Source organism: Nasonia vitripennis (genome assembly GCF_009193385.2).
Source record: "Nasonia vitripennis strain AsymCx chromosome 1 unlocalized genomic scaffold, Nvit_psr_1.1 chr1_random0015, whole genome shotgun sequence".
Lineage (NCBI taxonomy): Eukaryota > Metazoa > Arthropoda > Insecta > Hymenoptera > Pteromalidae > Nasonia > Nasonia vitripennis.
Window position 1 is genome coordinate 311,433 of NW_022279604.1, and position 27,969 is coordinate 339,401.

Here is a 27,969-nt window from a genome sequence, read left to right on the forward strand (position 1 = left end):
GCGCGAGAATTCGGAGCAAGTTAGCACGTGGCTCGGGTGAGTGCGCGCGCCTTCCCGCCATTGTTAGCGCGCGCGAGGAGAGCGGCGACGAGCGATCCATTCAAACGAGCGAACAGCCCCCCCCCCGACCGGCCGGCAATGGACTTGCCCGCGCGAGCTCCCCTTCCTTCCCGCCCTCGCATCAGCGACATGCGACGAGGCTGTAGGATCTGGCTCGAGCCGCTTGCTAAAACTCAGCGGGCCTAGCGGCTCGGAAAAATCGGTCGAGTTTTTCCAAGCAAGCCTCAGTTCAAAGTAAAGTGCGCATCCTGCGCGCGAATCGCGCCGCGGTTCATCAACTTGGACTCGTCCGGCGGCCGGCCGCGCGCGGGTGGGGGAGGTTGAATGCACTCTCGGCATCGCTAAAGCCAAAGGGTCCAGCGCTGTTGCGAGTATCTCGGGGCCGAGCGAAAGCGGCAGCCCGCCCGGGAGCCCTTCCGGGCGTATCGGCCTCGTCGCGGGAAATTTTGCCGAACATGAGCTCGTCCTCCTCGCAGTCGGCTAAAAGTATCGTCCCGATCGTCCGTGTCCGAGCCGAGCTGCAGCCAGCAGCAGTAGGTATAGCAGCGGCAGAGAGCAGGCGCACTACGGCGGCTCGGGGCGCAGAGAGGGGCAGCGCGCCAATGGCAAGGGGGGGCTCCGGAGCCACGTGACCCGAGCCGACCAATGGGACGGCGGGCATTTGAAATCGGTGCGTAGGCTTTGTTCAGGCGGGCGCTGTGAGCGTCTTCGGCCTCGGCTGTCGGCAGCGTTTTCAGTTGGCGGCTCTGTGTGCTCGGTGGTCGGCGCGCGCTCTCCCTAGTCTCGTGTGTCGTAGCCGCTGCGCGGAAACAGTGCGGCGAAGCGCCAGTGTGTGTATATTCCGTGGCGCGCGCCTTTTCCCCTCTCGAGAGAGGCAGTCTCGTGTACAACATCGGCGAAGAGGCCTGCAGCAGCCTATGGCAGAAGGATCGAAGGAACGTCGGGAGAGTGGTGTGTGCTGAAGCTGGATGCTGCCGTCCTCGTCCTCGTCCTCGTTGCCCTCGTTGCCCTCGCCGTATAGTCCTGGTGCGTTTGACGAGGAGACGTAGTACTTGGTGCGTAGAGATTTGTGCCTAAGCGTCGAGCGCCTGCCAGGACGACTCTTGCACCCGAGCGGATCGTCACAGACACGGTAAGTACCATCGACACCGTCGTCCTCCTCGTCGGCGGCGGCCAGCCGCCGGTCGTCGCGTGTTCGACTTCCGCGGCCCGAGCATTGTTTATTATTGTCGGCCGGCGGCCGCTCACTCGCTCCCTCTTATCGACCTAGTGTTGTTGTTCCTCCCTTCCCCTTCCCTCGCCCCTTCTCTTGCGAGTTGCTCGCGTAACCGTAACGTGCGCGCGCGCGCGCGAGTGTGTGTGTGTGGCGTGTGCTCGTGTGTCGAATACTTACACGGAACGAAGCATGCAAAAGCCATTGCCTCACCGCGCTCTTGCCATTTTCTACTCCTGCGCTCTTTCTCTTTCTCTTTCTCTCTCATCGCGCAGTCTTGTGCCTTTCGGTTCGCCTCCCGAGTATCCGTTCCGTCGAGCGAACGGGCCTCTACACAGGCTCTCGGGATTTTAGGCGGGAACGCCGTGTCAAGAGAAGAGATGCTGCTGCTCGCGGCGGATCCTGTCTGGCTCGCGGCCAGCGGCAGCCCTCTTACTCTCTCACACTGCCTCTCCGGCTCTCCCCTTCGCTCCGCCGCATATAACACGCATGTAGACGCGGATGCGCGCGCCATGAAAATAAACAGAGAGCCGTGTGTGCGGGAGACTTGCTTCATCAAGTCGAGAATGCCGGCCCGCATGCGAGAGCGTGATGCGAACCGACTGCGTAATAATACTTTACGATTAAAAATCCGTCGCCGAGGCTGTGTGATGAGGTTGACTGTTGAGGCTGCGCTGTTTGTTTATACTGTTGTCGTCCTCGTCGTTTACGCTGCGTCGGCGCACTGGCGGTCCTCCGGTCGATTACCCTTCGCGCGTTTCTTCGCCGTGCCGAAAAATCGAGCGTTCGCACCTCCGCGAAAATGTTCCCCGTTCGTATCTCTCTTTTCTCTCTCTCTCTCTCTCTCTCGCTCTCTCTCCCTCTCCCTCTCTCTATCGTGTCTAATGGTATGGTCTTCTTTTTCGAGAAACACATCACCGTAGACGGCCATAAATGGGCGCATTGGTAGACGAGAGGGAGGAAAGTTTCTGGGTTCGGTGCCGCATATACACGGTGTAGGATCCGAAAGAGAGGTGGAGCACGAAAAAAGAGGGGGTGGAAGATCGGGCCGCCGCGGTCGTGTTTGTGAGCCCCTTTGCGTCTCGGCGGCGGCGAAAGTTTTGACCGTGGGAACTTTCTGGGAAGCGTCTATGCTATGGCCCCTCGCCATATGCCGCAGCTCTGGCTGCAGCACCCAGCGTGTACCTATGCATAGTTATATGCGGGTATAGTGGCGCGCGGTACGACGTGTCGAGAGGACGGGACATCGGCTACAAGGACAATGCCGAATCCGACGACTCTCTCCCCGGGTCACCGAGGTTACATTGTTTACTACTGGCAGACCAATAAATAACGAGACGCGCGTAGGTGGGGAACATGGCGTCCCCGAGAGGACTGTGCGCGCGCACGGGGAGTCTTAATCCGGCTGAGCCGGCACAACCCCCCGGAGCTTCAGCCGAAATTACTATTGCCCGTTCCGTGCTTTCCCGAGAAGCCGGCCTCTTCGATACCCCGACAGCCGACAGCCGCTTAATGAGCAATTCTCTATTACTCTTATACCTGCGTGCGACAACTGTGCAATTCTCCGCTTTTACGGCCCCCTATATATTTCAGCGAAAATTCTCCAGCCGCTGCTCCGACGTTTATACCTGGAATCCGTCCGTTGGTCATAAAGTGCGCATATACTGCAGCCAGCGCGGACTACTCCGAGGGAAGTGTACGTAGGTGCATACGGCATAAAAGAGAGCCACTGCAACCTCGGCGCAGAGTCTGGGCTCTTTCAAGGGCACGGTCGCGCTCCATCGCCTCTCTCTCTCTCTCTCTCCCTCGTGTTAATTCGGACCGCACATGCGCCCCGCGAGCGCACTCGTTCCTTCACCCCGGCGAGCGGGCGAGCGGGCGCGCGATGCAACGCACCCCTCGTGCAGCTACGTCGTGCTCCCCTCGCCGAAATATCGCTGATCGACTTCATCGCAATGATACTCAACACCTTATTTTATTCTTATTCTCCAATTTCCTTCGGTTCCTTCTCTGTTTTCTACATGTATTATTACAAGAAAACAAAGCGAGCATTCCGGGTAAAGAACCGACCTGCCGGCGATGCTGATTCGCGCAAAACCGCGTCTCTCGTAGTCTGTCTGTGTACGAATGGAAATTTGACAATGTGCACAACCGGGACAAAGTCCCAAAGACGTCCTCCTCTTCTTTCTTCTCAGAGAGAGAGAGAGAGAGAGAGAGAGAGAGAGAGAGAGAGAGAGAGAGAGAGAGAGAGAGAGAGAGAGAGAGAGAGAGAGAGAGAGATGACGGACCACGTGTTATGCGTTTCGAATCGCCTCGAGATTCCTTTCCGTGAAATTTAAATTGTCCGAATTTCGTTACTCCCGTGAATAATGCAGCGGCGGAAGTTTGAAGAAACTCTAAGCCGTCGCATATGTATAGGTAGACTAGAGGAGTCAATTGCCCGCGAGAATCGCGCGTTATTGATCGACCAATTGAATCGCGCAACGAGCGTGGCGGAAAACGCATCTCGAAGAAACACGCGAAACATCGGGCTTCGGCGTAATCGCTAATGCAGGTATGGAGGGGGAAGGCCGCGCGTGTGTGCGCGCTCTACAAACACACAGCTGTGCATCTGCCGGCCGCAAGACCGGCTGCGCACATTTCCGCGATCTGTTTACAAAATAATCTAATCGATATCCAGGCCGAGCTCCGCCGCAGCCTATCGCGCGGAGGGGGACAGCTGTGCAGCGAGTTCAGCGACAGCACACCCCTGAACTCACGACGACGATCGCGCGCGAGGGATCGATGATCCAGGAAGATTAATGCGGGCCGGGAGTCATTGCTCGCGCGCACAACTCGCCGGCCGGCTCGAATCGATAAAGTGCGTGAGGCCGTGAGCGAAGTGCGGAGGCTCCCCTCGAGCGCGCGCGATGCGATGGGACGCGAGCAGAGAGAAAAGCAAAGCCGCTGCCGCTGATGCTGAGGCGCGTATATATAGCTAGTGTAGGGGGCCGACGCACGCCGGACGAGAGCAGCAGCCATGGGGAGGCTGTGTGCGAGACGGCGGCACACGGGAGGGAGGGGAAAGCGCACACCACCCCGCGATCGATACTCGCCAAAACACCGCCGAGCCAGCGCCGAGGGGGCAGCGGCGGGCTTTCCACGTCTATAGATATATATGCGCGCCGCAGGAGAGGACGAGAGCGGGCTACGTACGGTCCATCGGCCTCTCCGCGCTGCGTGCGTGCGCGAGGATAAACGCCCTCTGGTGCCCGTGCGCGCGCGACTTTTTCGCGGATTCTTCGCGGATTCTTCGCGGATTCTTCGCGCCGCGTGTAGCGCGCCTGCTGCTATCTACCTACTTACATATATCGCCGGAATTCTATTTACATTATTTGCTGCGCCGGGGTTTATTGCACCATTTCGCCTATTTCCGTCCGCGGCTACTTCTAGCTTGGCCATAAATTTGCAAATTATTCGTTATATTCGGCCGAGCTCATATGATCTCGAAGCTCGGCGCGCAGGTCATTACTGCTCCTAAAATTTTCCGTAAGCCGCTCGAGCGCAGAAACGTCACGATTCGTCGAAACGGCTCGGCTCCGAGAGATCCTGGGGACAGATTATTGCATACCATAAAGCCCTCCCCTTTCGCCCAAACTTCCTCGGGATCCCGAGAGTCGTAAACTTTCTACCTGTTCGGCGCTGCAGGGTTCCACGGTAAGTACTCCCGCATGAACTTAGCATTTTCGTGAATGGCCATGGACCTATGGCCCACGCAGGCAGAGACGAAATTGGTTTTGAAAATTGGAGTGCGCTCTCTCGTTTTTTTTCTAATGAGGCCAACGGCGCTCTCTCCTCTCTCTCTCTCTCTCTCTCTCTCTCTCTCTCTCGCGTGTTTGCTCTTCAGCAGCGCAAACCGAGCAAACGAGGCGAAATTGCCATCTCGGCTGGCTTTATTAGTCGCCTGCGATGCGGAGGCTGCCAATGCTGCGGGTCATTCGCTGAGATGGAAAAAAGTTCAAAGCCGACGTTTCGTCATCGCGTCTCGCAGAGCGTAGCGCACACGAAGCGGAGCGGAGGAGGAAGCTAAGTAATCCTCGCTCGCGAATCGTGACCGAGTTTATTCTCAGTCTCGCTCGTTCATCAGTATTCATCGGCGCGCTCGCACAATTTTTGACTGGGCATCGCGGCAAGTGTGCGCCTGTTACGTCACTCTTCGAGTGTATTTGAAAAAGCGCGCGCCTCGGGGGGTTGATGCAGAACTCGATAGTTGCCGGCGCGCTGGCGAGAAAATTCTTATTTGAACAGTTCCCTTCGGGCATTAACGCTGTACACATAGGGCCTGCGGCGGGCGCCGAGCAGCTGCGCGATCGTAAGGGACTTTCCACACTGATGCGCTGCGCTAAAGCCGGCTGCGCGGCGTCGTAAGTACGCGCGCACGAAGGAACCGAACGACTGCTCGCTGCTGATGAAGACGAATTCCTGCCTGTCCCCGAAGCTGCTCCTCGCGGAAGCGCGCAATTCTTCCTGCTCGCGCGGTCACGCTCCTGTGACTCGCTCCCCGAGAAACTACGCGAGCACAAGCTACGCAGCCGCTCGGAGCCGACTGCACGATAGTACACTTTTTCTGGCATCGTGCAGCGACGTCGAAGCGGGAGTTGCGTCTTGAGGCCAGATGTTCTGCGTAGGGGACGTGCCGGGCCTTTTCCGGAAGTCTGGCGAGCAGACGTTACCGGGATCTATTTCTCCGGATGGAGCACGATCGCCCCGACGGCTGTTTTTGGAAGAAGTTATGCTCGCGTGCGCGTTTCAAGGAAATTCTCGAGGAAAGAGGCAGCCTCGAGCGCAGCTCGTGCTATGCTCGCCGGCCAACGAAAGGAAAAGCTCGGCGCAGGTCAGTGTGACGAAAGGAAAATTCCACGAGGGCTCGTGCGCGCAGGTATATGCGCGTGCTTTTCTCTTGGCTCGGCGCAAGGTGCACCTTTGTGGAATTTCGAGCGAGTGGGGGAAGGCTCCGTCATTGTTCGAGACGGGCCTGCTCAGGTAGGGAGCCCGCTCAAGATTTGGAAAATTCCACACGCGAGTTTGCCCTCTCGTTATCGGGCTCGGAGCAAAGCGAAATCTCGGTGGATCAAAGGTAAACGGCGCCGGCAGCGGCGAACTGCAGAGAGCAAGAGAGAGAGAGAGAGAGGGAGTCTAAAAATACGAAAGTTATTATCTCGACGGCTGCGCGCCGAGCGCTCGCGCGCAGAGTTCAAGGCTATCAGAAAAGGGCGTAAAATAAGAAGCGCAAGGGCCTCCCGCGCTTTCACTTTCCGCGCTTGCCGCGCGCAGAAAATGAAGCGCACAAGTCGCCGGAGTCTAACATAACAGCAGAAGAAGAGGAAGATGCACCTGCGCCGCAATGTGGGACGAACGGCGCGAGGAGACGGGAGGGAGAGCATAGGGGCGACGCGCTCGGCTGGGCCCTGCGCCTGATTATCGCCGCGCCGCAGAGACAAAGGCGCGTTTCGGATTACGGGGGCCGATGGGGGCCAGGAGGAAAAACAGGCGCTCGGCTTCCTTCCACCTTTCTTCTCGCCCGCCCGTCGCGCATGCGTCTCTTCCGCTGCAGCCGTACAGTATAGGCAACGGGTTATTTCGGTATACGCACCGAGCCAGCATCTTCCTTCCTTCCTTCCTTCCTTCCTTCCTTCCTTCCTTCCTCCCTCCCCGCGAGATTCGTCGGCGGCATGTATTCCGGACACTCGCGCGCGCAGCGTACTCGCTAATGGGAAAACCCTTTGATCTTAGCGCGCGCCGTTTTCTTTTCTTTCGTCGCAGGCAAATAAAAATATGCCCTAGTCACCCTCTTATCTCGCGTTGTGCGCGCAGCGAGTTGAGCTCTGTTGAAGGGCATAAGTATGATATTCGACGGGCGCGCGGCGAGGAACCGGTTTTCCCGGGCCGATCACAAAGCGCGAGCTACACCGCAGAGACTCGCTGGTCTTGCCGTGCGTATACGCGGCAAAAAGAGCGCCAGCCGGATCCCGATCATTTCTACGGCATCCCCCCGGCCGCTTGCGATTTTCTCCCTCCCGTGCTCGCATACTCCGGTGCACGCGACCTGCGTTTGCGAGCAACGAGCGAAGATGCGACGACTCTGCTACTCTCCTTTTTCATTGTCTCAAAAATCGGACTTGATGGCTCTTGCCCGTTGCCGGCCATCGACGAGCCGGCAAGTAGCAACGAGAGAAGAAAGGATCCTCTTCTGACCTGCGGGCCCGTTTAGCCGCCGTTGGGGATGGGATCTCTCTCCCCCTCCCTCCCCCCGCTCTCGCTCTTGGAGAACAATAATACTCCCTCGGCGCGCTAGATCCTTGGGCCGCCGCCGACAATTTCTCCAAACTAACTGTAGATTTTCGAACGCACGAGCCAACGAATCCTCGGAGCGGCGAAACACAATGACCCTCCTGCACTCGATTTCGATCTAACTTAATTGCGACAGCGCCAGGGCAGTCCCTTGTCGTTGCTTGTGTGCAATTTTGCACATGTACGTTACGAAGAGACGTTGGCCGCTCTGGGCGATGATCGCGACCGGCGAAGGCCGCGCCACGCTCGCGCCGTTTGATACTCGAGAGCCGGATTTTTTCGCTCAAGGCCGGGTTCGCGCCGACGTCGAGCGTCGGAGGAAAGAGAGAGAGAGAGGGGGGGGGGGCGGGGCGCGAGAATTCAAAGAACACAAACGCGAGCGGCAGCTCTCACGAGTATCGCGGATTTTTGTCACTTTCGTCGATTTCCTTTTTGAAAACCGAGATTTATCGGCGGGGCTCGAGCTACTGGCATCCTCGCCGAGGCAACGAGGTCGCCGTGGAGCAAGACGCGAGTACCAGCATTTTTGTGACGCCGTGAAAAAGCTGCATACGAGCGGGAGCCGGTAGACTCGGCGCCGAAAGCCGCCCGTGCGCTACGCGGAGGATTCGAAAGAGCGCGCGCGCGCGCGCGCAAGGAGCACGTGCGGTCGGGAGCGCAGCCTCGAGGCTTTATTTTCGTCGGCTGCTCCTCCCGCCCTCTCTCTACTCATTTGGAATTTCTCGCTATCTCCTCTGCCGTCTGCGGCGTCTGGAAAGCTGCCGCACACTCTCTCCGGCGCGAGTGCGGGAGTGCTCGCCGCCGCCGTCCACTCATTCATGCCGCACGTCAATGGAATTCTTCGCGAAACGAGTCTGTCCGGCTCTGCTCCGTCTTCCCGCGCGCCACTCTGCTATATATCCATATCGATCGCGCTGCAGCGTGCTCCGCGCGATAATAGTCACGACTAAGTACTGGCAGCTCGCGCTCGCGCCGTGCCTGCGGAGATCCGCGCACAGTCGAGCCTTTGTCCGCGGCTCGGTATGCTCGTACTCCGCGCGCGCTGATGCCACGGGAAGCACAGCCGCGACCCGCGGGACCGAGACGGAGCAATCGCGCGACCGAGGTCGTTGTTCTCCTCGCGTGTGCTCCTTATTATCGCACTTTCGGCGCTCCGTGTACTTACGCGGAAAAGTCGACGGACTCGAGGTTCTGCCAGTCTAACTGAACGGCTTCCTCGCCAGTCGCCAGTGTCACGTCGATCGAGGTGTCTTCCCCATTGCCAGATGGCCGAGTGTCTATTAAAAGCAGCGCACTCGCGCGCGGGTTCACGAACCTCCCGAAGAGAGTGGAAACTTTTTTTTACTTTTTTTTACTTTTTTTTACTTTTTTTTACTTTTTTTTACTGCTCGATGTGCAGCGTGCAATCAAGTTCTTAATAAGCCAATGATTTTCCTGCCCAACGCCAGGTATGGATAGCCTATACGGCACCCATATATCGATCGCTCCGGAAATAAAGGTACCGTCGAATCCACAGGTGCGCGATTCGCCGAGCTGCCTCGGGTTCCTCGTTAATTTTATTATTATTTAGCGCCGAGCGACGCGAGCGCCACGACGCGCAGAAAGCGGGGCGGGGGAAATGACATGCGCATACATATACGTACACATATCTGTTCGCAAGTATAGAGCGCCCCATTGACCGGCCCGTCCTGCGTTGCATCGGCTGCCGCCGTAGCGTTTACGGCGAGTCGTAGTATGTGCAGCTGTGTAGTAGTACTACGAGTCGCGCTGTGCGCCGCTGCATGAGTCAGTCGCAGGCAAGGTAGGACTCATGGCAGGAGTGAGCGGCGGCGCGGGTTCAAGAGCCTCGCCGTGCGGCGCGAGCGAGGTCACACACTCGCCTCGCAAGCATGACGCGCCGCGCGCGGTACCGATGAGCAACGTGCGGCGACGTGGAACGCCGGCAATGAACAAACGCTGAGCCCCGACCTCGTCCCCGACCTCGCCCCCGACCTCGCCCCCGACCTCGCCCCCGACCTCGCCCCCGACCTCGCCCTCGACTCATCTCGGCAATTCTGCCTGTTTCAGACGTGTGAATGTTGGATACCGAGGGTAGACACAGCAGCGTGCTGGATCAGCATCAGGGACCGTGTTGGGACCCTTGGCTGACGACGATGGACTGGACCCTGAGCACGGACTCGTCGTTCCAGGAGATAATGGACTTCGACATTAAGAACGATATCGACAGCGTGATCGGCGGCCACCCCGAGCTCGGCTTCAACTTCACCGAGCTCTCGCCGCTTGAGCTCGACGACGACCCCGTCGGCTGCAATGGCGACCTCAACGGCTGGTTCGGCTCGCACCAGAGCCTCCTCAACGGCAACAGCAACAGCTCCAACAGGTAAGCATGCAGCAGCGCACACCCGCGCTTGTTCCTCCGCAATGCTGAGCGAAGACTCAAAGGTCTTCCTTCTTCTTTCGTTACAGCAACTTCAACCTCGACCTGAGCGACTGCGACGCGGCCTCGATAATGGTCAACCCGAACTCGGTCATGCCGCACATGTCCTCGGTGCAGCGGAGCTCGCCCCAGCCTGCGAGCGCCGAGACGACGTCCACCGCGGCCACCGCCGCCGGCAGCCCTGCCACCGCCAGCAAGCGACACTTCAGCTTCGCGCTCAAGATCGAGCCGGAGCCGCTGATCGGCGCTCTGGACCAGGAGGCGGAGTCCGAGCCGGAGCGCGACTACGCCAACGAGCTCAGCGAGTCCGAGGAGGAGGAGGAGGAGGAGGAGGAGGTCGAGGAGGTCGAGGAGGTCGAGGAGGAGGACGACAACGACAACGACAACGAGGAGGACGACGAGGAGGACGACGAGGAGGACGAGCCGGCGACGCGGCCGCGCGAGATCGGCAGCCCGGCCGGCCTCAAGCTGAGCATACCCGCCGCGCTCGCCGGCCAGAAATCCAAGCCCGCCACGCTGCTGCTACCCGCCGGCTCGATCAAGACCCTCTCGCCCCAGCTGATCAAGGCCGCCCAGCAGCAGCAGCAGGCCCTCAGGGTTAACGGGCACAACATCACCGGCATCCGGCTGCAGAATCTCAAGATCCTTCAGAGCCCCGGCAACGTGCAGCAGCTACGCCGACAGATCTACAATAATAACATTCAGCTGGTCACGCAGCAGCAGACCGGCACGACACTCCTCCAGCAGCAGCAGCAGCAGTCCCAGCTAGCGCAGCTGGCTGCCGCCAATTGCCAACAGCAGCAGAAGAGGGATAAGGAGCTTGACCCGCTCGGCCACGACTACGACGAGAAGCCCTACCCCAAACCGGCCTACTCCTACTCCTGCCTCATCGCCATGGCTCTCAAGAACAGTCAGACGGGATCGCTGCCCGTATCCGAGATCTACAATTTCATGTGGTCAGTGCTTTGCTTCTTTTAGCTTTAACCTTCTTCTTTACTATAGTATATACGTATAAAGTTGATACTCGGGCCGCGAGATGAAAAGCCCAAAGAGAAGAAGAAGAGTCGCGCGCGACAAGATGGCTGAAAACCGCATGCGCGCGCGCACGCGGGTAAGCCTACTTTCCGCTCGTCGCACTCGCGCGCGATTATTGTTGTTCGCGCCTGCAAATTCTATACCTAGTCTAGCGCCCTGTGTCAACGCGCGTGAATCGTGCGCGAGGGGAGAGCGGGGGCCAGGCAACGAGTAGCGCAGCAGCAGTAACAGAAGGGAGATTTTCAAGTTTCAAACGTGTGTTGGCTGGCTCGCGAACCCCAGAAGGGGGAAAGAGGGAGCTCAACGTAAACGGGGCTTCGCAGCCCTGCTGCTGCTGCTGCCGCTCGCTGGACTATACCTATAGGAGCGAGCGAGCGAGCAAGAGAGAGAGAGAGAGAGAGAGAGAGAGAGAGAGAGAGAGAGAGGAGGGGAAAAAGTATTGTCCCTCCTGCTTTATTCCCCCTTCTCTTGCCAGCTCTTGGTCTCTTTCTCTCTCTCTCTCTCTCTCTCTCTCCCGCAGCAGCAGCAGCAGGGGGAGAGCTGCTATTTTGTATGAGGCCCTTGGAACACCAGGTGCATGCCAAGCTACAGTCCCTCGAGTAAGTCGAGACCCCTCTCTTTGTTCCTCGTTCGCGCGCTACTCGGGTACAGTCTAGCTCAACATTTTCAACTCTGCTCTTGTTGCGCGCGCGCGTGCTGCAACAGTCTCTCTCCATCTCGATTATGACCGGCTTCCCTGTTCTCCTTCTGCTCCTCTTTCTCTTCTTCGCTACATGCAATTATTGCCCTTTCGTGCGCACAGCTCGCGATATTTCGCTTTCCTGCCCGATCTACGCTGGCGTGCGCGCGCGCGCGCGCGCGGTCCACGCGATCTACTGCAGAGTGCTCTTTCTTCATCTCGCTTTTTTCTCACGGCCGCTCGTTATTATTACAGCACGCTTTTTCTTTCTTGAGCAAGCTCTGAATAATAACGAGTACAGCTCGCGTTGTTTTCCCTGACAAACGAGAACGTGTTTCTGCGATCTCCTACTATACATATATGCTCGGAATTTTAACGTTATTTTTCTCCTCTTTCAGCGAACACTTCCCCTACTTCAAGACGGCGCCGAATGGTTGGAAGAACTCGGTGAGGCATAATTTGTCGCTTAACAAGTGCTTTGAGAAGATCGAGAAGCCGGCAGGCAACGGCAACCAACGCAAGGGCTGCCTCTGGGCCATCAATCCAGCCAAGATCGCCAAGATGGACGAGGAGGTACAGAAGTGGTCGCGGAAGGACCCGCTCGCCATCAAGAAGGCTATGATCTATCCAGAGCAGTTAGAACTGCTTGAGCGGGGCGAGATAAAATACGTGGGCAGCGGTAGCGGTGGTGAGCTTTCCGAGGAGACTGAGAGTTCAGCGGACGAGGCCGAGGGCCCCGAGGAGGCGGCCCATCCGCTCGGTGGCCATAGTCTTAGCCACCTTGCGGCCAACTCGGTCACCGATAGCTATGACGAGAGTAGTCAGGACTGTGACATTGATGTAAGCGAACAGAATTACGACGAGATCGATATCGACGAGAACAAGGAAGCCCTGCACATGCAACTAAACATCTCTTCGGCGAAGCAGGACTCACCCATTAGTCTCTCCGAGTATCAACAACACAGTCCAAGTGCCAAGCGACAAAAAACCCTCACGGGCACGCTACAGGGCAACTACGTCTATCAGCCTGTTACAACGGCTCGTAGGAAAACACCTCTTTTCCTCACGACGGGTGCAGCAGCAGGCTCCTTCCTCAAAATCGAATAAACGAGCGGGCTCGATAGAGGCTTTTAAACTCCTTTTACCTTATCTTTTTTCCTTTTTTCAATTCCTTGTACAGTTTTTTCTTCGTTACATTGCGCATTCGCTCTTTTTAATCCGAAAGATTTAGTGAGATAGCCTTCAACGCGAGTTGCACTCCCTTCGTCCTTATTTTTAACACTATCATCGAGCTTTTGAATCATAAATAAATAGTCTGTCCTTATTTTGATCAGCAACCAGTCCGGGTGCTACTCGCGTTCAATCCATGCTCTCTCCTCTGAGTCGCCGGCACGAGCCTAACATTCCTTTTCTCGAAAGCAAAAAAAAACAAAAAAAAAAAAACAAAAAAGAAAGATAGAAAAACAGATGTCAACATTTTTTCACTGTTTTACTGTTCATTCCTCGAGATTTGGAATAGAAATTTGCATTTCTTTAAGGTTGCCCAAGTTTTATGCGTCTAGTAAAACACTCATACAATTTGGGGCAAACATTCTTTTCAGAATATTACTGATGCGTTAAAATTACTATACTATTTTTCTTTGTGGAATTCGGAAAGTCTTGAAAAAAAAATTAAAAAAATAATAAATAAAAAACGTTCAAAGATCTCGGCACAATGCAGCATTAAGTAGAGCGAGATATTGCGGTTTTGTATGTGATAAGTATGATGAGAATATAAGTTTACAAAATATTTTTTATTGACTAAAGCCACATTTATAATTTTTGGCAAGGTGGTAATTACGTAGATGTTCTTGGTTATATTTGATAAATATGCCCAAAACAGTTAAAATTATGCTTTAGACATGCGAATTTATAGTCTCCGAAACGAGCGTAACGAAATTAATGTATTGTACAGAATATTGGAAATTGTAAGCGATATATATGAAGTTGTAAGATAAAACTAATTTATAAGGTTACACAGTATGTAATTTACTGGCACGCTTGCGTGAGACTATGTGTGTGCGAGTGGACGAAAATTTGTAGAAATATTTGCGAGTCTTCAGTCTTCGTCCTTAGATTTAAGTGATGTATACAAATGTGCGTGAAATCATTGAACTGGAAATGCAAAACCTGTTTGTGTACTTTCCATAAGCCGAGTTCTGATTGAAATGGTCACTTTTGTCGTGCGTCGTATATACACGTATGATAGTGACTGCTCTGAGTAAAAAAAAATCTATAAAGTAAACTTAGATCAATAAGTATTTTGGTCAGCCAATGGCCAGACTGATGTATTATACTTTTTATACATTGCTGGACTAAGTAATATATGTAAATGTTTTTTGCAAAACTGTATACCTGAAAACTATGAAATTACTTAGATTCACACACAGGTAGAGTACAAATCATAGGAAAAATTCATCATTGTAAAATTTTGTAGCATAGTAAGTGAAAATAATTGTACACTTTATCTAATTTTTACGCTATATTGAATTGTCGAGCGTGAACGTGCTTCAAAAATTGTATTTAGACAAATTCATCCAGAATCAGCTTGATGAACAATCAAAGGATCACTTGTTTAGGCCGATTTTATTATTATATTCAGGTCATCAGGCGATGAGGACTTTTGTTATTTTAGAATACTAGTAAGTCTACCTACGAAACTACGTAACTTTTTTTATGAGAGCGTACATCGCCAAGTAACCCTTAAGGACGTTCAATGCTGTGAGATACATTAACGATTAATTGGTAAACTTTAGTCTCGATCAGAATTAATTAAGCAAATAGATTATATTTCATTGCGTCATTCATACACGTTCCTCAAGTTCCAATGTGGTATAGTGCAGATTCTGCTTCGCGTTTAACTCTGATATACTGCAATGCGTTTACTTAGTAGGAGGCGGTATGTTGTATAGTTGTATATAATAAGCCGGAACAATTTGTCACCAGATTGCATTTACCACATTGTTTATTCCGTTCGTGAATGAATTCTCACGGAAACTATAGTCACTATTTTCTTAACTTTATTATATGCTTTAACATAGTACACTTAAGAAGCATCTTTATCTTAAATCTTGATTCATGATTAATTCTTTTGATCTTTCTTGTATTTTGTTTGCTCCATATGATATGCATATTACAGATGCATAAACAGCAGTATGTTCATGACTTTTACAGTATTTTCCGTTAGAATCATTTAATCCCAGTAAATCTGTAGAAAAGGGACCAAAATAAAATCCCTTTTATTACTACATATTTTATAATAAATTTTGATATTTTATTTTTTTTCTTTTATTTTGCCATCCGAAATTGTAACAAAATAGTTCACACATTCTTATACTCTTGAAAATCGTGATGACTAGCTCAAGATTTGTTTCTTAATTGATTTGCAAACTCACTTTACTTTATAGAATAAACTTCAATTAACGAAACACTGCCAATAATAGCCAAAGCTATAAAAGGAAAACTGTATCTGTATCTGTAACATGTCCAAAGATACACATAACATGTAGAGAAAGAAAAATTATGATCTTTTTTTTTTTTAATGCATAAGCTTAATATTATAAACTGTGGTCTCAAAGAAATCAAAATCATTTTTAGCATGAAAATAAAGATGCTTGTGATTTATCACCATACAATGTTTTGTTTGTACATAGGCGCATCACACATTTGTTCCTTGAACGAATGCATAAATAATCACTGATCAGTGACGTACGCCTCCATGTGTGAAATATGCGCAGCGTAATTTGTTAGCTACAAATAATAATGATAAACTGTAATCATAAGATATACATAAAATTTAGATTAGTTTTTGTACCTGTTTATAACAATTTCTATACTTATATAATTTGAATAAGTAGTGATTTATTCTATACATAATACTACAAAATGTACATGTGCAATGAACATTTTAATAATAAAAATATGAATAAAATTAAAAAAAAATATACAACGAATCTTAGTGTCTCTCTTCTTTATTATAATTTGATACTATTTATTTAGGATTGTATACAACATTGGCATGTTTCCCTTGATTATTTTCCATGCATGTTTGTCAAATTTTAAAATCAATGAGGTGATGTTGATGTGCTAATAGATTCCACTAATAATAAGTATATATTTCACGTATAACCTATATATAATATTTCTTTAAACCGTTAACTTTCCCTGCATATCAAATTTTCTAAATCTTCGTTCGTTAACGTGTTCATATAGGTATTGTTCTAATACGTGTACTCACACTGCGTCGATAAATAGCGTCTGCTTGTGTTTATAAACAACACATGGAATGAAGAAGCTTTTATTAATGATGCATAATAACAGCGAGAATAAGTTATTTGGACCTATAATTAACAAACAATAGAATTGAAAATCTATTATCTATTATTTTGATCATATTTGCAGGCAGTATAAATAAATGAAAAAAAACTTTCTTTGTCAATCTATTACTGTTATCGACATAGGTTGTATCAGTATATATGTGCATACATATAGGTATATGTACACATACATATACAACAATCCTGTAAGTATAGGTATATAGATACAATTTTCCAACGCATGAGTTCATGTTATAAATTGCCATCACTTCTCACTAAAACTTGCATCAAATGCAACGGTATAAACGAGGTTATTAATAGGTGTATAATGCCAAAACGTTTGTTACAAAGTTCATCTCGCAGCAAAAAAATTAAAATAAGCGCAACTTTGACTCAGAATATTAATCTTACGCGTTCAAAAAGTAGTCGCCTTAACCTACAAGTTGACAGCCAGTCACAAAAGATAGAATTACCAAGAGCAAATATGACAGTAAATAATTTAGAAAGTGAGAAAGAAGCTAAGCGTGAAATAAAGGTGGAATATCTTGATACTCCTATCAAGTCCGAGAGTGATAAAAAGGAATACAGGTAAAGTCAAATTTTTGATATAAATATCTTCATTTTTAGCTTTGTTATTATAAAATAAATTTAACTATGATTGCAGAGTTATTAAACTGCCAAATGGTTTAACTGCCCTATTAATTTCGGATGTGAATTCAATGAAGGATGGAGCCTGTCCTGCCAGTCTTGAAGATGGAAAGGATAAGGGTAAGACTTTTTGAACTAGTAGTTTGAAAACATTACAAGGATTGTACTTGATTGTTTCAATAAAAGTTTGCAGTACATATGTTGTTGATGGTGAAAGCGAAGAGGAAAGCGAAGATGAGGATGATGATGAAGAGGAAGAAAGTGATGAAGAGGATGATGATGATGAGGGGGCTGCAGGAAGCAGGCAAATAAAAAGAGAAGAGAAAATGGTATTTTTAATATGGTTCATGAATCCTAAACTATTCCCTAACATATTTTATTCCTAAATATTTGTTTAATCTACAGGCAGCGTGCAGTTTATGTGTAGGTGTTGGAAGTTTTAGTGATCCAAATAAAATACAAGGCATGGCCCATTTCCTTGAGCACATGGTGTTTATGGGTTCTGAAAAATTTCCACAGGTTAGCATGAATTAAATCTTGTGTAGTAATGTATTGTGAAAATAGTGATAGTGATTATTGTAAAAATGTAATCCATGTTCTTAGGAAAATGATTTTGAAACATTTATTAAAAAAAGAGGAGGGTCTGATAATGCCTCTACAGACTGCGAGCAAACTACTTTTTACTTCGAAGTACAAGAAAACCATCTGCTTCCTGCCATGGATCGTTTTGCCCATTTCTTCATAAGTCCTCTAATGAAAAGAGATACGATTACTCGTGAACGAGAAGCTATTGAAAGTGGTTTGTATATTATTACGAATAATTGTACTTGACAACTCAAAGATCATGATAAACTAACAAGTATTTAATATTTAGAATTTAAAATGGCCTTACCCTCAGACTCTAATAGAAAAGAGCAATTGTTTTGTAGTCTAGCAAGAAAAAATCATCCTGCCACTAAATTTCCATGGGGAAATTTAGTTACTTTGCGTGATAATATAGATGAAGACGAGTTGTACTCGGAATTGCACAAGTTTAGAGAAAGGCACTATAGTGCTCATCGAATGACATTAGCAGTCCAAGTTTGTCTTTTATGAAAAAATTTCAAACATTTCTATGATAAACAAATCAACAGCAATACTGATTTAAAAAATAATTTTTTTATTCTCCAGGCCAGATTATCATTGGATGTGTTGGAGCAGTATGTTAAAGATTGTTTCTCTGATGTACCTATAAATAATTTACCAGCAGATGACTTCAGTAAATACAAAGGTCAAGATTCATTTGATAATCCAGAGTTTAGAAAATTATATAAAATCAAACCTATTAAAGATGTTTGCCAGGTATACATGTAAAAAATATATTATTTATCCATATTTGGAAGCGCCAAAATTTATTGAAAATTGAAGTGATTTTTTCATTGTCATTATCAATGTATATAGGTTGAATTGACATGGGTTATGCCACCTTTGCATCATTTGTACAAAAGTAAACCACACCAATACGTTTCATGGATTGTGGGTCATGAAGGAAAGGGTTCATTAATCAATTATCTTCGGAAGAAAATGTGGTGTTTAAATATTTTTAGTGGCAATGGAGAAGGAGGGTTTGAGCATAGTTCCATGTATGCCCTTTTCAGTCTGTCTCTTGTTCTGACCGATGAAGGTCATAAACATTTTAAAGAGGTCTTGGAAGCTGTCTTTTCTTACATTAATTTACTGCGTCGAGAGGGTCCACAAAAGAGGATATTTGATGAAATTCAGCAAATAGAAAACATAAATTTCAGGTTATTTTCGTGCTCTAAATAAATGTTTTATTACTTGCATCATGATTTATGTTTTCCTAAAAACAGTTTTATTTTTAGGTTCACTGATGAAGATGATCCTGTTGATTACGTAGAAGCATTGTGCGAAAACATGCATTTCTATCCCCCAGCTGACTATATTACTGGAAGTGAACTGTTTTTTGAATACGATCCCGAATCGATAAAAAATTGCATTGATGCTTTAAGTCCGGATAACGTAAATATCATATTGTTCGATAAGAAATTTAATGAAGAAGAATTTGATAAAGTTGAACCTTGGTTTCAAACAAAGTATACCAGTAGCGAAATCCCCCAAGAATGGGTAGCACGCTGGAAGGAAATCGAGCCATTGCCTGAATTTCATTTACCTCATCCAAACATATTTATTACTGATGATTTTAGTTTAATTGATTTGCCTTCTGATATTCCAAATTATCCAGTTAAAATTCATCATGATGATAAAATGGAAGTTTGGCATAGAGTTGATGCTAAATTTCGTCTTCCTGAATGTTACATCTATCTTTATTTGATTACTCCCTTTGCCACTGTGTCACCTAGATTGTAAGTTCAATTAATTGAATATTGTTGAAAGACTTGAAAGATTTTCTGTATTTCAATTTTATATTGATAATTTTTAGCTCTGCCATGTTAAATATATTTGTTGAAATATTGAAGCAATTATTAGTTGAAGACTTGTATGATGCAACAGCAGCTGAATTAAATTTTCAAATTCATACCAATGACAAAGGATTAACTGTAAAAGTATATGGTTTCAATCAAAAGTTACCAGTAAGTATTTGTTTATTAAATCCACTATTGACTTCTTCATTAAAAAATCTTTATATATTTTTATTAGCTTTTACTGCGCACAGTTATAAAGTACATAGCAGACTGTCACAAAATAGCTACAGAAGAATTATTCAATGTTATGAAAAAAGAGCAATTAAAAAATTATTATAACACGTTTTTAAAACCAGCCAAATTAAACAAGTAAGTATAACGTTTTTTTTCTCATGTAATGATAGAATTTGGCATTGAAATTTAATAAATTTTAGAGAAGTACGATTATCAATCTTGACATCAGGTTTTTGGAATTCAATAGAAAAACACACTGCAGTTTCTGATGTCGATTTTAAGCAGTTTATAAACTTTGCTAAGCATTTAACTGATCACGTGTATATTCAGTGTCTTGCCCAAGGTAATATGACGGAAGAGGATGTACTAAAAAATATTTTTCAATGTATCGAACCTCTGAAATATGGTTCATTATTGATGGAAGAAAGACCACGTATAAAAGTATATGAAATACCATGTGGAGAAAAATGCTGCAAAGTGAAGAATTTTAATCTAATGGATGTAAATTCTGTTATAACTAATTATTATCAGTCTGGTCTTGCTTCCATCAAATTATCTGCATTAATTGAACTTTTAAATGTAAGTATTATCTAGTCTATTTTAATAAATCGACGCTCCTAACGAAAACTCGCACGTGTTTCGGGACAACCGCGAACGCCAGCAGCGAAACTTATTTTGTGACGAAAACAAGAATGAAATGAGGGCTTGTAACGAAGGATTGCACAAAAACCGAGATTGCCACGATGACTAGCTCGCTAAGAAACCTTTGCATCGAATAGTAGTACGTGTTGCGAGCTCGCAATGAAAACGAAAACTCTTTGTCTTCCATGTGGCGAAATATATATATATATACACACACACACACACACACACTTGTATACGTGTCAAATATACATATAAGTATGATCCGATTTTTATCATTCGAATTTCATTTAAATCGGTATTTTTAGCATATTAAAATGTGGTCTACAAAGTTTTGTGTATAATGCGTCATTTGCAATGTGAAAATAGGAAAGACCCTTTGTGTCTCGTAGCGACCCTCGTAAATGTGGCCCATGTGTTTAGGATTACGGGCGAGCGTACTAGAATTCGGCGCGACTTGGTTCACGCGCTAGTCTTCGCCGCATAGACGACAGAGAGTTCTCGTTTTCGTTGCGAGCTCGCAATTCGATGCAAAGGTTTCTTAGCGAGCTAGTGATCGCGGCAATCTCGGTTTTCGTGCGATCCTTCGTTACAAGTCGTGAAATGAGCCAGAGTTCGCAGTTAGCTGAGTGGTGCCAGTCTTCGTTAGGAGCGTCGAAATAGACTATTTATTAATTACTATGAATTAATTTACATCATTCCTTTTTTAAAACAAGATGATTATGGAAGAACCGTTGTTTAATCAACTAAGAACAATAGAGCAATTAGGTTACAATGTTTTTTGTTTGATTAGAGACACGTATGGTGTTCTTGGTTATTCAATAACTGTTTGCACTCAAGCTAATAAATTCACAACAGAACATGTGGATGAAAGAATTGAAAACTTTGTACAATACATAGTTAATACATTAAAAGAGATGTCTGATGAAGAGTATGGTTTCATCAAAGAATCTCTTATTAAATTAAAACAATGCACAGATCTACACTTGAAGGAAGAAGTTAACAGAAATTGGTCTGAAATAACACGTGAAGAGTATATTTTTGACAGATACAATAAAGAAATTTCTGCTATAAGCAATGTAACAATTAATGAACTTCGACAGTGGCTGGATAATCACACAATAAATGGAAAAAACTTCAGGAAATTAACTGTTCAAATAGTTGGAATTTCTAATCCATCTAAAGATAAAGAGTCAATTGGTAAGAATTATAATTATTAAATAATAATTACTGCTAAAATTCGAGATGAAATATTGAGAAATATTTATTTTCTAGATAATCCCAATTTGGATTCAGAATCAAAGAAATACTCAATAAGATATTTGACAGATGAAGGCAGTGAGAAAAAGAAACCATTAAATTATTATATTACTAATATTGAAGACTACAAGAGTTCTTTAATTATGTTTTCTCAAACGAGCCATACAAGTTTATGACGCAAATAAAATAATTATAAACATTGCGCATTTTATACACTAAAGCATTAGCAAATTTTGTAAATTTAATACATTTGTAAATACATGCTTAATAAATTGTATTGTTCTTTTGCTGAATCTGATTATTTGTATAACAACCTTTTAATATTCGAATTTTAGTAAAAGTAAATTTTGATCAACAGTTCGAGTGGTTAGTAAAATGATAATTATTGATTTATAATGAAGTTTGACTATCAATTATAAAATTAGCATGAGGATTTTTTGAAGCATAATGTAATGGACTCATCGGGTACCAAAAAATATTCACTTTCATTTTCAACAAAAATTACTGATTGTGGATGAAAAGAAAAACCAAACGTATGCTATTATTATGCAAATGATATAAGAGCACAGTCAATAACTTAATTTATATTCGCGAATAGTGAAATAATGCTAGAACAAACAATTTTCATCCTAATTTAAGTATATATCAGGGTTTCATATTTCGTATAACAAAATTATATAGAAATATAGTTGTTTTAATTAAAAAATAGAAATAAACAAATTCTTATATTCTGCATCTTTTTAATTTTATTTATATGACATGACAGTACATTTTAATAAATTATCTTACTTCCAAAAATATCGACCAGTCGTTCATTCAATCGATTTTTGTGGCGAATTCGAAAAAAAATTGGTTTATTTGTTAAATTTTAGGAAGTGTATAACTGTAACTTTATTCCTTCTTTATCTTTTAATGATTCTCGCATTGGTAATACTATAAACTAAAGTTAATACTAGCATAAAAAGCAAGAAAAAAAAAATAATAATAATAAAATAAATCAAAATTTATTCTTAAGTCGTGCTTTGACGAAATACTAAAGCTACATACGACCAGTGAATAACGATTTCTCGAACGTAGACATTACATCGAATATTAATGCAATTCTGGTAATCTAATTCATTACAACATCCATCAACGTGCGTTTTTTTTTTCATGTAATATTTGTTTCGTTAGTAATCATGTAATAAGTATTACCATTCTTCTTTTACTTTGATAATAATAATATAGAGTTGCCACTACGTTTACATTATCATCTATGCTCCAAATATGAACCTTTATTTGTTCGTTATATTAATGCAATATTACGCACTCTTATAGAATAGTAATCTTCCGAATTGCCTTGTGTTTTCGCTAACGCTGATTCTCTGTCCGTAACATAATCATACCCATCATCAAACTAACCGACTTTAAAGTAAAATCACGTACAGTCTCTTCGTAATGTTCTTAAAAACTTTTATTTGGCTTGATTTCAAAGTTATAAAAAATGCAAATATGGTTTCGAAAAATCACCACTAAGACAAAATATTAATGCAGAATCAGCTCCGCTGGACACTATAGGCACAGATGGAATAACATGTTTATAACAATAAAAATACACGGTAGATTACTCAGCATGTGTTTATAATGACGCAGTCGCAATATAAATGCAGCGGTACTGGACTTATCATCTTTTTTTCTCGTTTTTACTGTAGACATACAACGGGTGCATTAAATATCAATAATTGGTAATAAAATCGAATAAGTACAAAATTTTGCGTTTTCAAATTTTATTGTGTCGATACTTTTTTTTTGTTTTATTTTTTGCATCGTATTATAACACTGAATCTATGTTGAAAAGTACATGAAATCTATATTGTTTTTTGCAAATGCTTCTTTCCTTTGTAACTGACGACCAAATATTTGTCGACTCAAAAAGAAAATATTACAGTACTATTTATAATAAAACATTTAGAAGAAAATTAGTAATTATCACTCGACTAAATGAAAACTCGATACATGATACAATTTTTTATTTGAATGAACAAAATTCTAGGAAATGTATTGGCGCGTCATGCAAATCACTAAATAATAATAAAAATAATAATATTTAAAGTTAGTTGGTGAACGCATATCATCTCGCGCATGCATGCAGTTTATACTTTTTTTCTTTTTGAAGTTTTTACTTGTTTTATTTTTTCACATTTTAGCTAAGACAAGAAATAATATGATATATGTTATGTAATATTTAGTAAGAATATATAATAATGGGGCCCACGTTATGGTTTTAACTACATCAATAGTGATTGATCGATTTTTTTCTTTCTTTTTCAATACTTTTTAATTAGATACATTTTGTGATTACTATCATATTTTTACACTTTATTGATAATTACATATGTATATAAGCGAAAACTTATAATATATAATATAAGAAAAAAAGAAAAACTACAAAAAAATGGCAATGTGGCAAAAAAAAATAAATAAATAAATAAAAATAAATCTTAGAAACGCGTACGTCAGAACGCCAAAGAAGCCATAAACCCACGAAAAGTTTATTATATGCTTGGGAATATTTAACGCTGAATTCAACTGCGGCTAGAAGAACTTAATGCCCATCATTACTTGCGCGCGCCCATCATTACATCTCCAAACTTACTGTAAGTATATATGCATTAGCCTTTTTTGTCAAGGACAATGATTGACAATGATAACCATTATTAGTTTTTTTTTTAATTTCTCCTGAACCGATTTAATGCATTTTTTCTACAGTTTATAAGAAAAATCTAGTCGAAACTCTTAAAGAGCAAAAAATAGTTCAAAATTTACTTTGATGATATACAACAAACAAGAAAGACAATGAAAAGAAAAACATCGGTACTTGATGTGGTCACGTCACATCTTGTGCAATTGCAAGTTTTTTACTTTTTCTTTTCATTAAACATGTATTATATAATGTTAGGAATCCATTACAAGTGTTTTACATAAACGATCGATCGTTCGAATGCTTTACTTTTTTACTTACTACCATTCATAGGCAGAGCGCGTGGGCCCCCAATTCTATTTAGTGGAAAGCTTAAGGCGCTGTTCAAGCGCTTCGGATTTCAACCCTTTTTATTGATTCAAGTTACTTTTTATTTAACGATACAATCAACACGAGTTTTTTCAATACGTGATTTTCCTTTTTTAGCATTGTTTTTTGTTTTGTTCATAATAACATTTGCTTCTGGTTAAAATTTTTGTATTTATCTTGTAATTGTGACTTCATACTTCATATCGATATTGCGGCAACTGATTCAGTCGGATTTTATTATGAATTGTACATATCGTTATTTTTTATTTGACCGTAATGTATCAAGAGATTCGTATTCTTCAGAATGAAAATCATTCACTTTTTTAGTTTTAACAAAGCTTCAGTTTGCTGTGTTTTAGTGAAGTTTTAATGAAGTAGCATGCACTCCAGAGCTCAATTGTTAAGTTATTAGGTTGCATATCGCTGTTCGGTTACTCTCACATTAACTGACTTTTCGGTTCGTAGATTTTAAAACTAAAAATATATCTCAACGTATTCAAGTTTTACGTTTTTATCAGAAATTATTTAGTTTTACACTACTAGCACGTCAAAGCAGATTTAAAAGTTCGTTAACTGCATAAAAGCATCATTCATAGAACATTTCTTAGCTATGAATCGCACTTTGCTTTACAGTTACATCAAATTGCCATTTGTTATCATTGACTTTGCTCTCATTTCATGAAAACTTTATTTTACCAGTAGAATTGCCAACAGAATGTTTATATCAGCTTTATTCGGTTTTCTTGACCTTAAATCTTTTATATTTCAAATTCGCGAGCTAACGTCATTTACTAGATTTTTTATTTTATACATTTTTTCATTGTCTTAATGCATTTAGTCGCGATAACAGATCTACAAAAATATAGCATTGTCTCTGTCTTTCTGTACTTGACATCTTTCATTATATTAATCCAATAAATGTTTATTTTTCGTATTTTCTCAACGCACCACATTTTTCTATCCTGTAATTAAATCCTTTATTCCATCAAATCGTGTTTATAATGTTGTCATTATATTATCTTTTTATCCTTTTTGCTTTTTACTCATCTTCACCGGCCTTTATTTTTGTCAATATAAAAAGAGTGCTTTGCGATATAGCGATGATGACTTTTTGCCAAACTATTTTGGCTACTTTTATGTTAAATTAAATTCATCAACATAATCATATTTCATTTATAAACTTGGTGCGTGATCAACACACCCAAGAGCATGTTATATATACATTGATCGTTTCATTACTACCTTGCGCTTGCCTTTAATGTATGTACAACAATTATGGATCGCTGAACTAACACGAAAAGTGCTGTTAAAAAAATATGAAAAAATGACGTTTACTCGTGTGTAATACACAACGTCCATCAAGCAATCTTAAGTAAAGTTGCTTCATTAGAAGAATTAGTATACAAAAATTTATGAAAAAATAAATGGTAAGCCGTAATATACTGAGAAATACACGCCGAAAGCAAATAATCGTCCAGTTTACATAACCAAATCAACTTGTGGCAAAATTCGTTATACGTTCAGCTTCCGCAACGTAAACGCACATACATAACAAGCAGCAGCCTTTCTTTTACACCAACATTCATTCATAAAATCCCGAACGCAAATGCAAATAAATATATTATTATGTGTATATCCTATATGTATTCATCTATACTTCAGGACTTGCCCGTGCGCGCGGACCGCGTCCGCGACACGTTCTCGCTTTAGCTTATTTAAACGCAACATGATCGATTTCCTTTAAGAATCAATTCTGTATCAATTATCGTACTTGATGGACATATTAGTTGTTAGGCGCGGCCCGCGCGCGCTCACGTACCTTATACGTACATAATCATGCATACGTATATAAAACTATAATCACATCGTCTTTATATACAGTTGTCTTCACTCACTCGTTTGCTAGCTCTCGCTTTCTTCCTTTTTCTGACTCGACAAGTTTCTTAAAAAGAATAAAGATTAAGACAGCATTTTCGTCATACAATTTCATTCATCTCCACGAGAGGATTAGTTTCAGTTTGCGCTACGTATAGCTTTTATACGAACGCATATAACTTACGTACAGTATATCTACGAGAACTCTAACCTAAATCATGTATAAATATATATATTTCACTTATATGAAAAGCATCAGTCTCCATGCGCTCGGATCTGTACTCGACAGTCCGTCCCGCATTGAAATCGTTAATTCGCGACTTCCGCTTTATGCGTTGAGTTTAAGACACAAAAGCACGAGTATTTTGGAATGGGCTGTCGAAACGACCGATGTGAGCATTTCATATAATACCGGAAAATATATATTTTCATCGTAAAAAAAATAATCACGCTCCTTAAGTTAATTAATCATCTATAGCGTTGACGACTCGTTCTTGCTGGTAAAATTAGTGCATGCATACCCTAATCAGTCGGAGTACATTTCCACGATGGTGCAAACGGAGCAGCCCCATCAGCATAAGCATGACTTTCATTATTTTCTGTTTTTCTATCTTTAATTTTTTACTTCAAACTCTTACTGTTGAATTTTTTTTAGAGTGTGGTACTTTTTGGCAGTGAGGACACGTGTTGTGTTAGTTGACAGTAAACTTAAATTTTGCGCCTCATCCGTGATAGCGCTACAGTTTTCTTTTTGTTTCTATTACGTTTTGGCCCCACCGTAGTCAGTAATTATGTATACTGAACCGTTAAACTCGTAATTTGCTCTCTATTACAAACTATCTATGCTCATCTCCGGTAGGCTTTTAAAGCTAAAATCGTAAGATACGGGAAATTGACCAACGGTTCAGCTAACACACCAACTAGATTGGTTACAGTCTTGAGTCACGTTCGGGAGTATAATTTTTTCTTTTTTCGTGTTTCTTTTCTCTCACTTTTTCATTAAAATGTGTTATCAACTAATCATTTTCTACTAGGTGAGCGGCGTTTTTAAACGCGTCACCTTGACCATTCACGACGCCCTTACCGTTTTCCGAAACATTGAATTGATCTTGTATTTTAAGGACTTCCTTGGTCAATTTAAGATTTGCAAACGTATTCCTGTAAGATTCAATTTTTTTCGTTAAGAGTTGTTCGTTAATCTTGGATTTGTTCCGCGCTCGCGTCTATCAAATGTTAATTTTTTTTATTTTTCAATGATTTTCTTTGACTTAGCATATAATTGATTTGTCGTTTTGGCTTTAAAAGAAAGGTTAACACTTACGAAAGTCCACTAGTAACGGCGTTGCTAGCTTTTCTCCCTGCGCCATTTTTCATTTCATAATAATTTGCTTTTTTAAAAGTATCCATCTTTTTTGAAGTAACCTTAAAGTATACGCGAACATATTATAGAACACGGGCCGATAACAACAAATGTTGATTAACGGAATTCTATCAAATAGCAGTGGGCACCTTCATTTGCGTCTTCTTGCCGCCACGACTGGGAGCTTGCGTGCGTCCGTTGCCTCGTGTCATTGAAACGTTGGGACGAACACCAAGTGTATTGAGTGGTCGAAGATTGTACTTTGGTCCGCCAATTGACGTCACCTAAAACAAAAAGAGAAAACCATTAAATAAGAGAGCACACACACATATATATATATATATATATATATATATATATATATATATA

General features: G+C 43.7%; 2 protein-coding genes across 7 annotated transcripts in view; one reads left to right on the top strand and one right to left on the bottom strand.

The window, feature by feature from the left end:
• Positions 1 to 25,774, top strand: LOC100114249 (nardilysin). The gene is made up of 18 exons (XM_031922417.2): positions 1 to 1,192; positions 9,671 to 9,983; positions 10,046 to 10,996; positions 12,153 to 12,858; positions 16,285 to 16,697; positions 16,774 to 16,877; positions 16,944 to 17,086; positions 17,163 to 17,276; positions 17,361 to 17,556; positions 17,632 to 17,837; positions 17,928 to 18,098; positions 18,198 to 18,541; positions 18,620 to 19,120; positions 19,198 to 19,348; positions 19,416 to 19,549; positions 19,615 to 19,993; positions 20,773 to 21,256; positions 21,332 to 25,774. The coding sequence occupies exons 2-18, from the start codon at positions 9,679 to 9,681 to the stop codon at positions 21,490 to 21,492; spliced, it is 5,463 nt and encodes a 1,820-aa protein (XP_031778277.1). The 5' UTR covers positions 1 to 1,192; positions 9,671 to 9,678; the 3' UTR covers positions 21,493 to 25,774.
• The window catches only part of LOC100114205 (constitutive coactivator of PPAR-gamma-like protein 1 homolog), a 10,415-nt gene continuing 7,527 nt past the window's right edge, over positions 25,082 to 27,969 (bottom strand). For 5 of the 6 annotated variants that reach the window (XM_031922397.2, XM_031922399.2, XM_031922398.2 and 2 more), the window contains exons 14-16: positions 27,750 to 27,884; positions 27,562 to 27,662; positions 25,082 to 27,398 (exon numbers count right to left, since the gene is read on the bottom strand). In XM_031922397.2, the coding sequence (XP_031778257.1) occupies positions 27,257 to 27,398; positions 27,562 to 27,662; positions 27,750 to 27,884 (378 nt within the window). In that variant the 3' untranslated portion in view covers positions 25,082 to 27,256. The remainder of the gene's footprint in view (positions 27,399 to 27,561; positions 27,663 to 27,749; positions 27,885 to 27,969) is intronic. The other variant, XM_031922401.2, reaches the window with a different exon arrangement.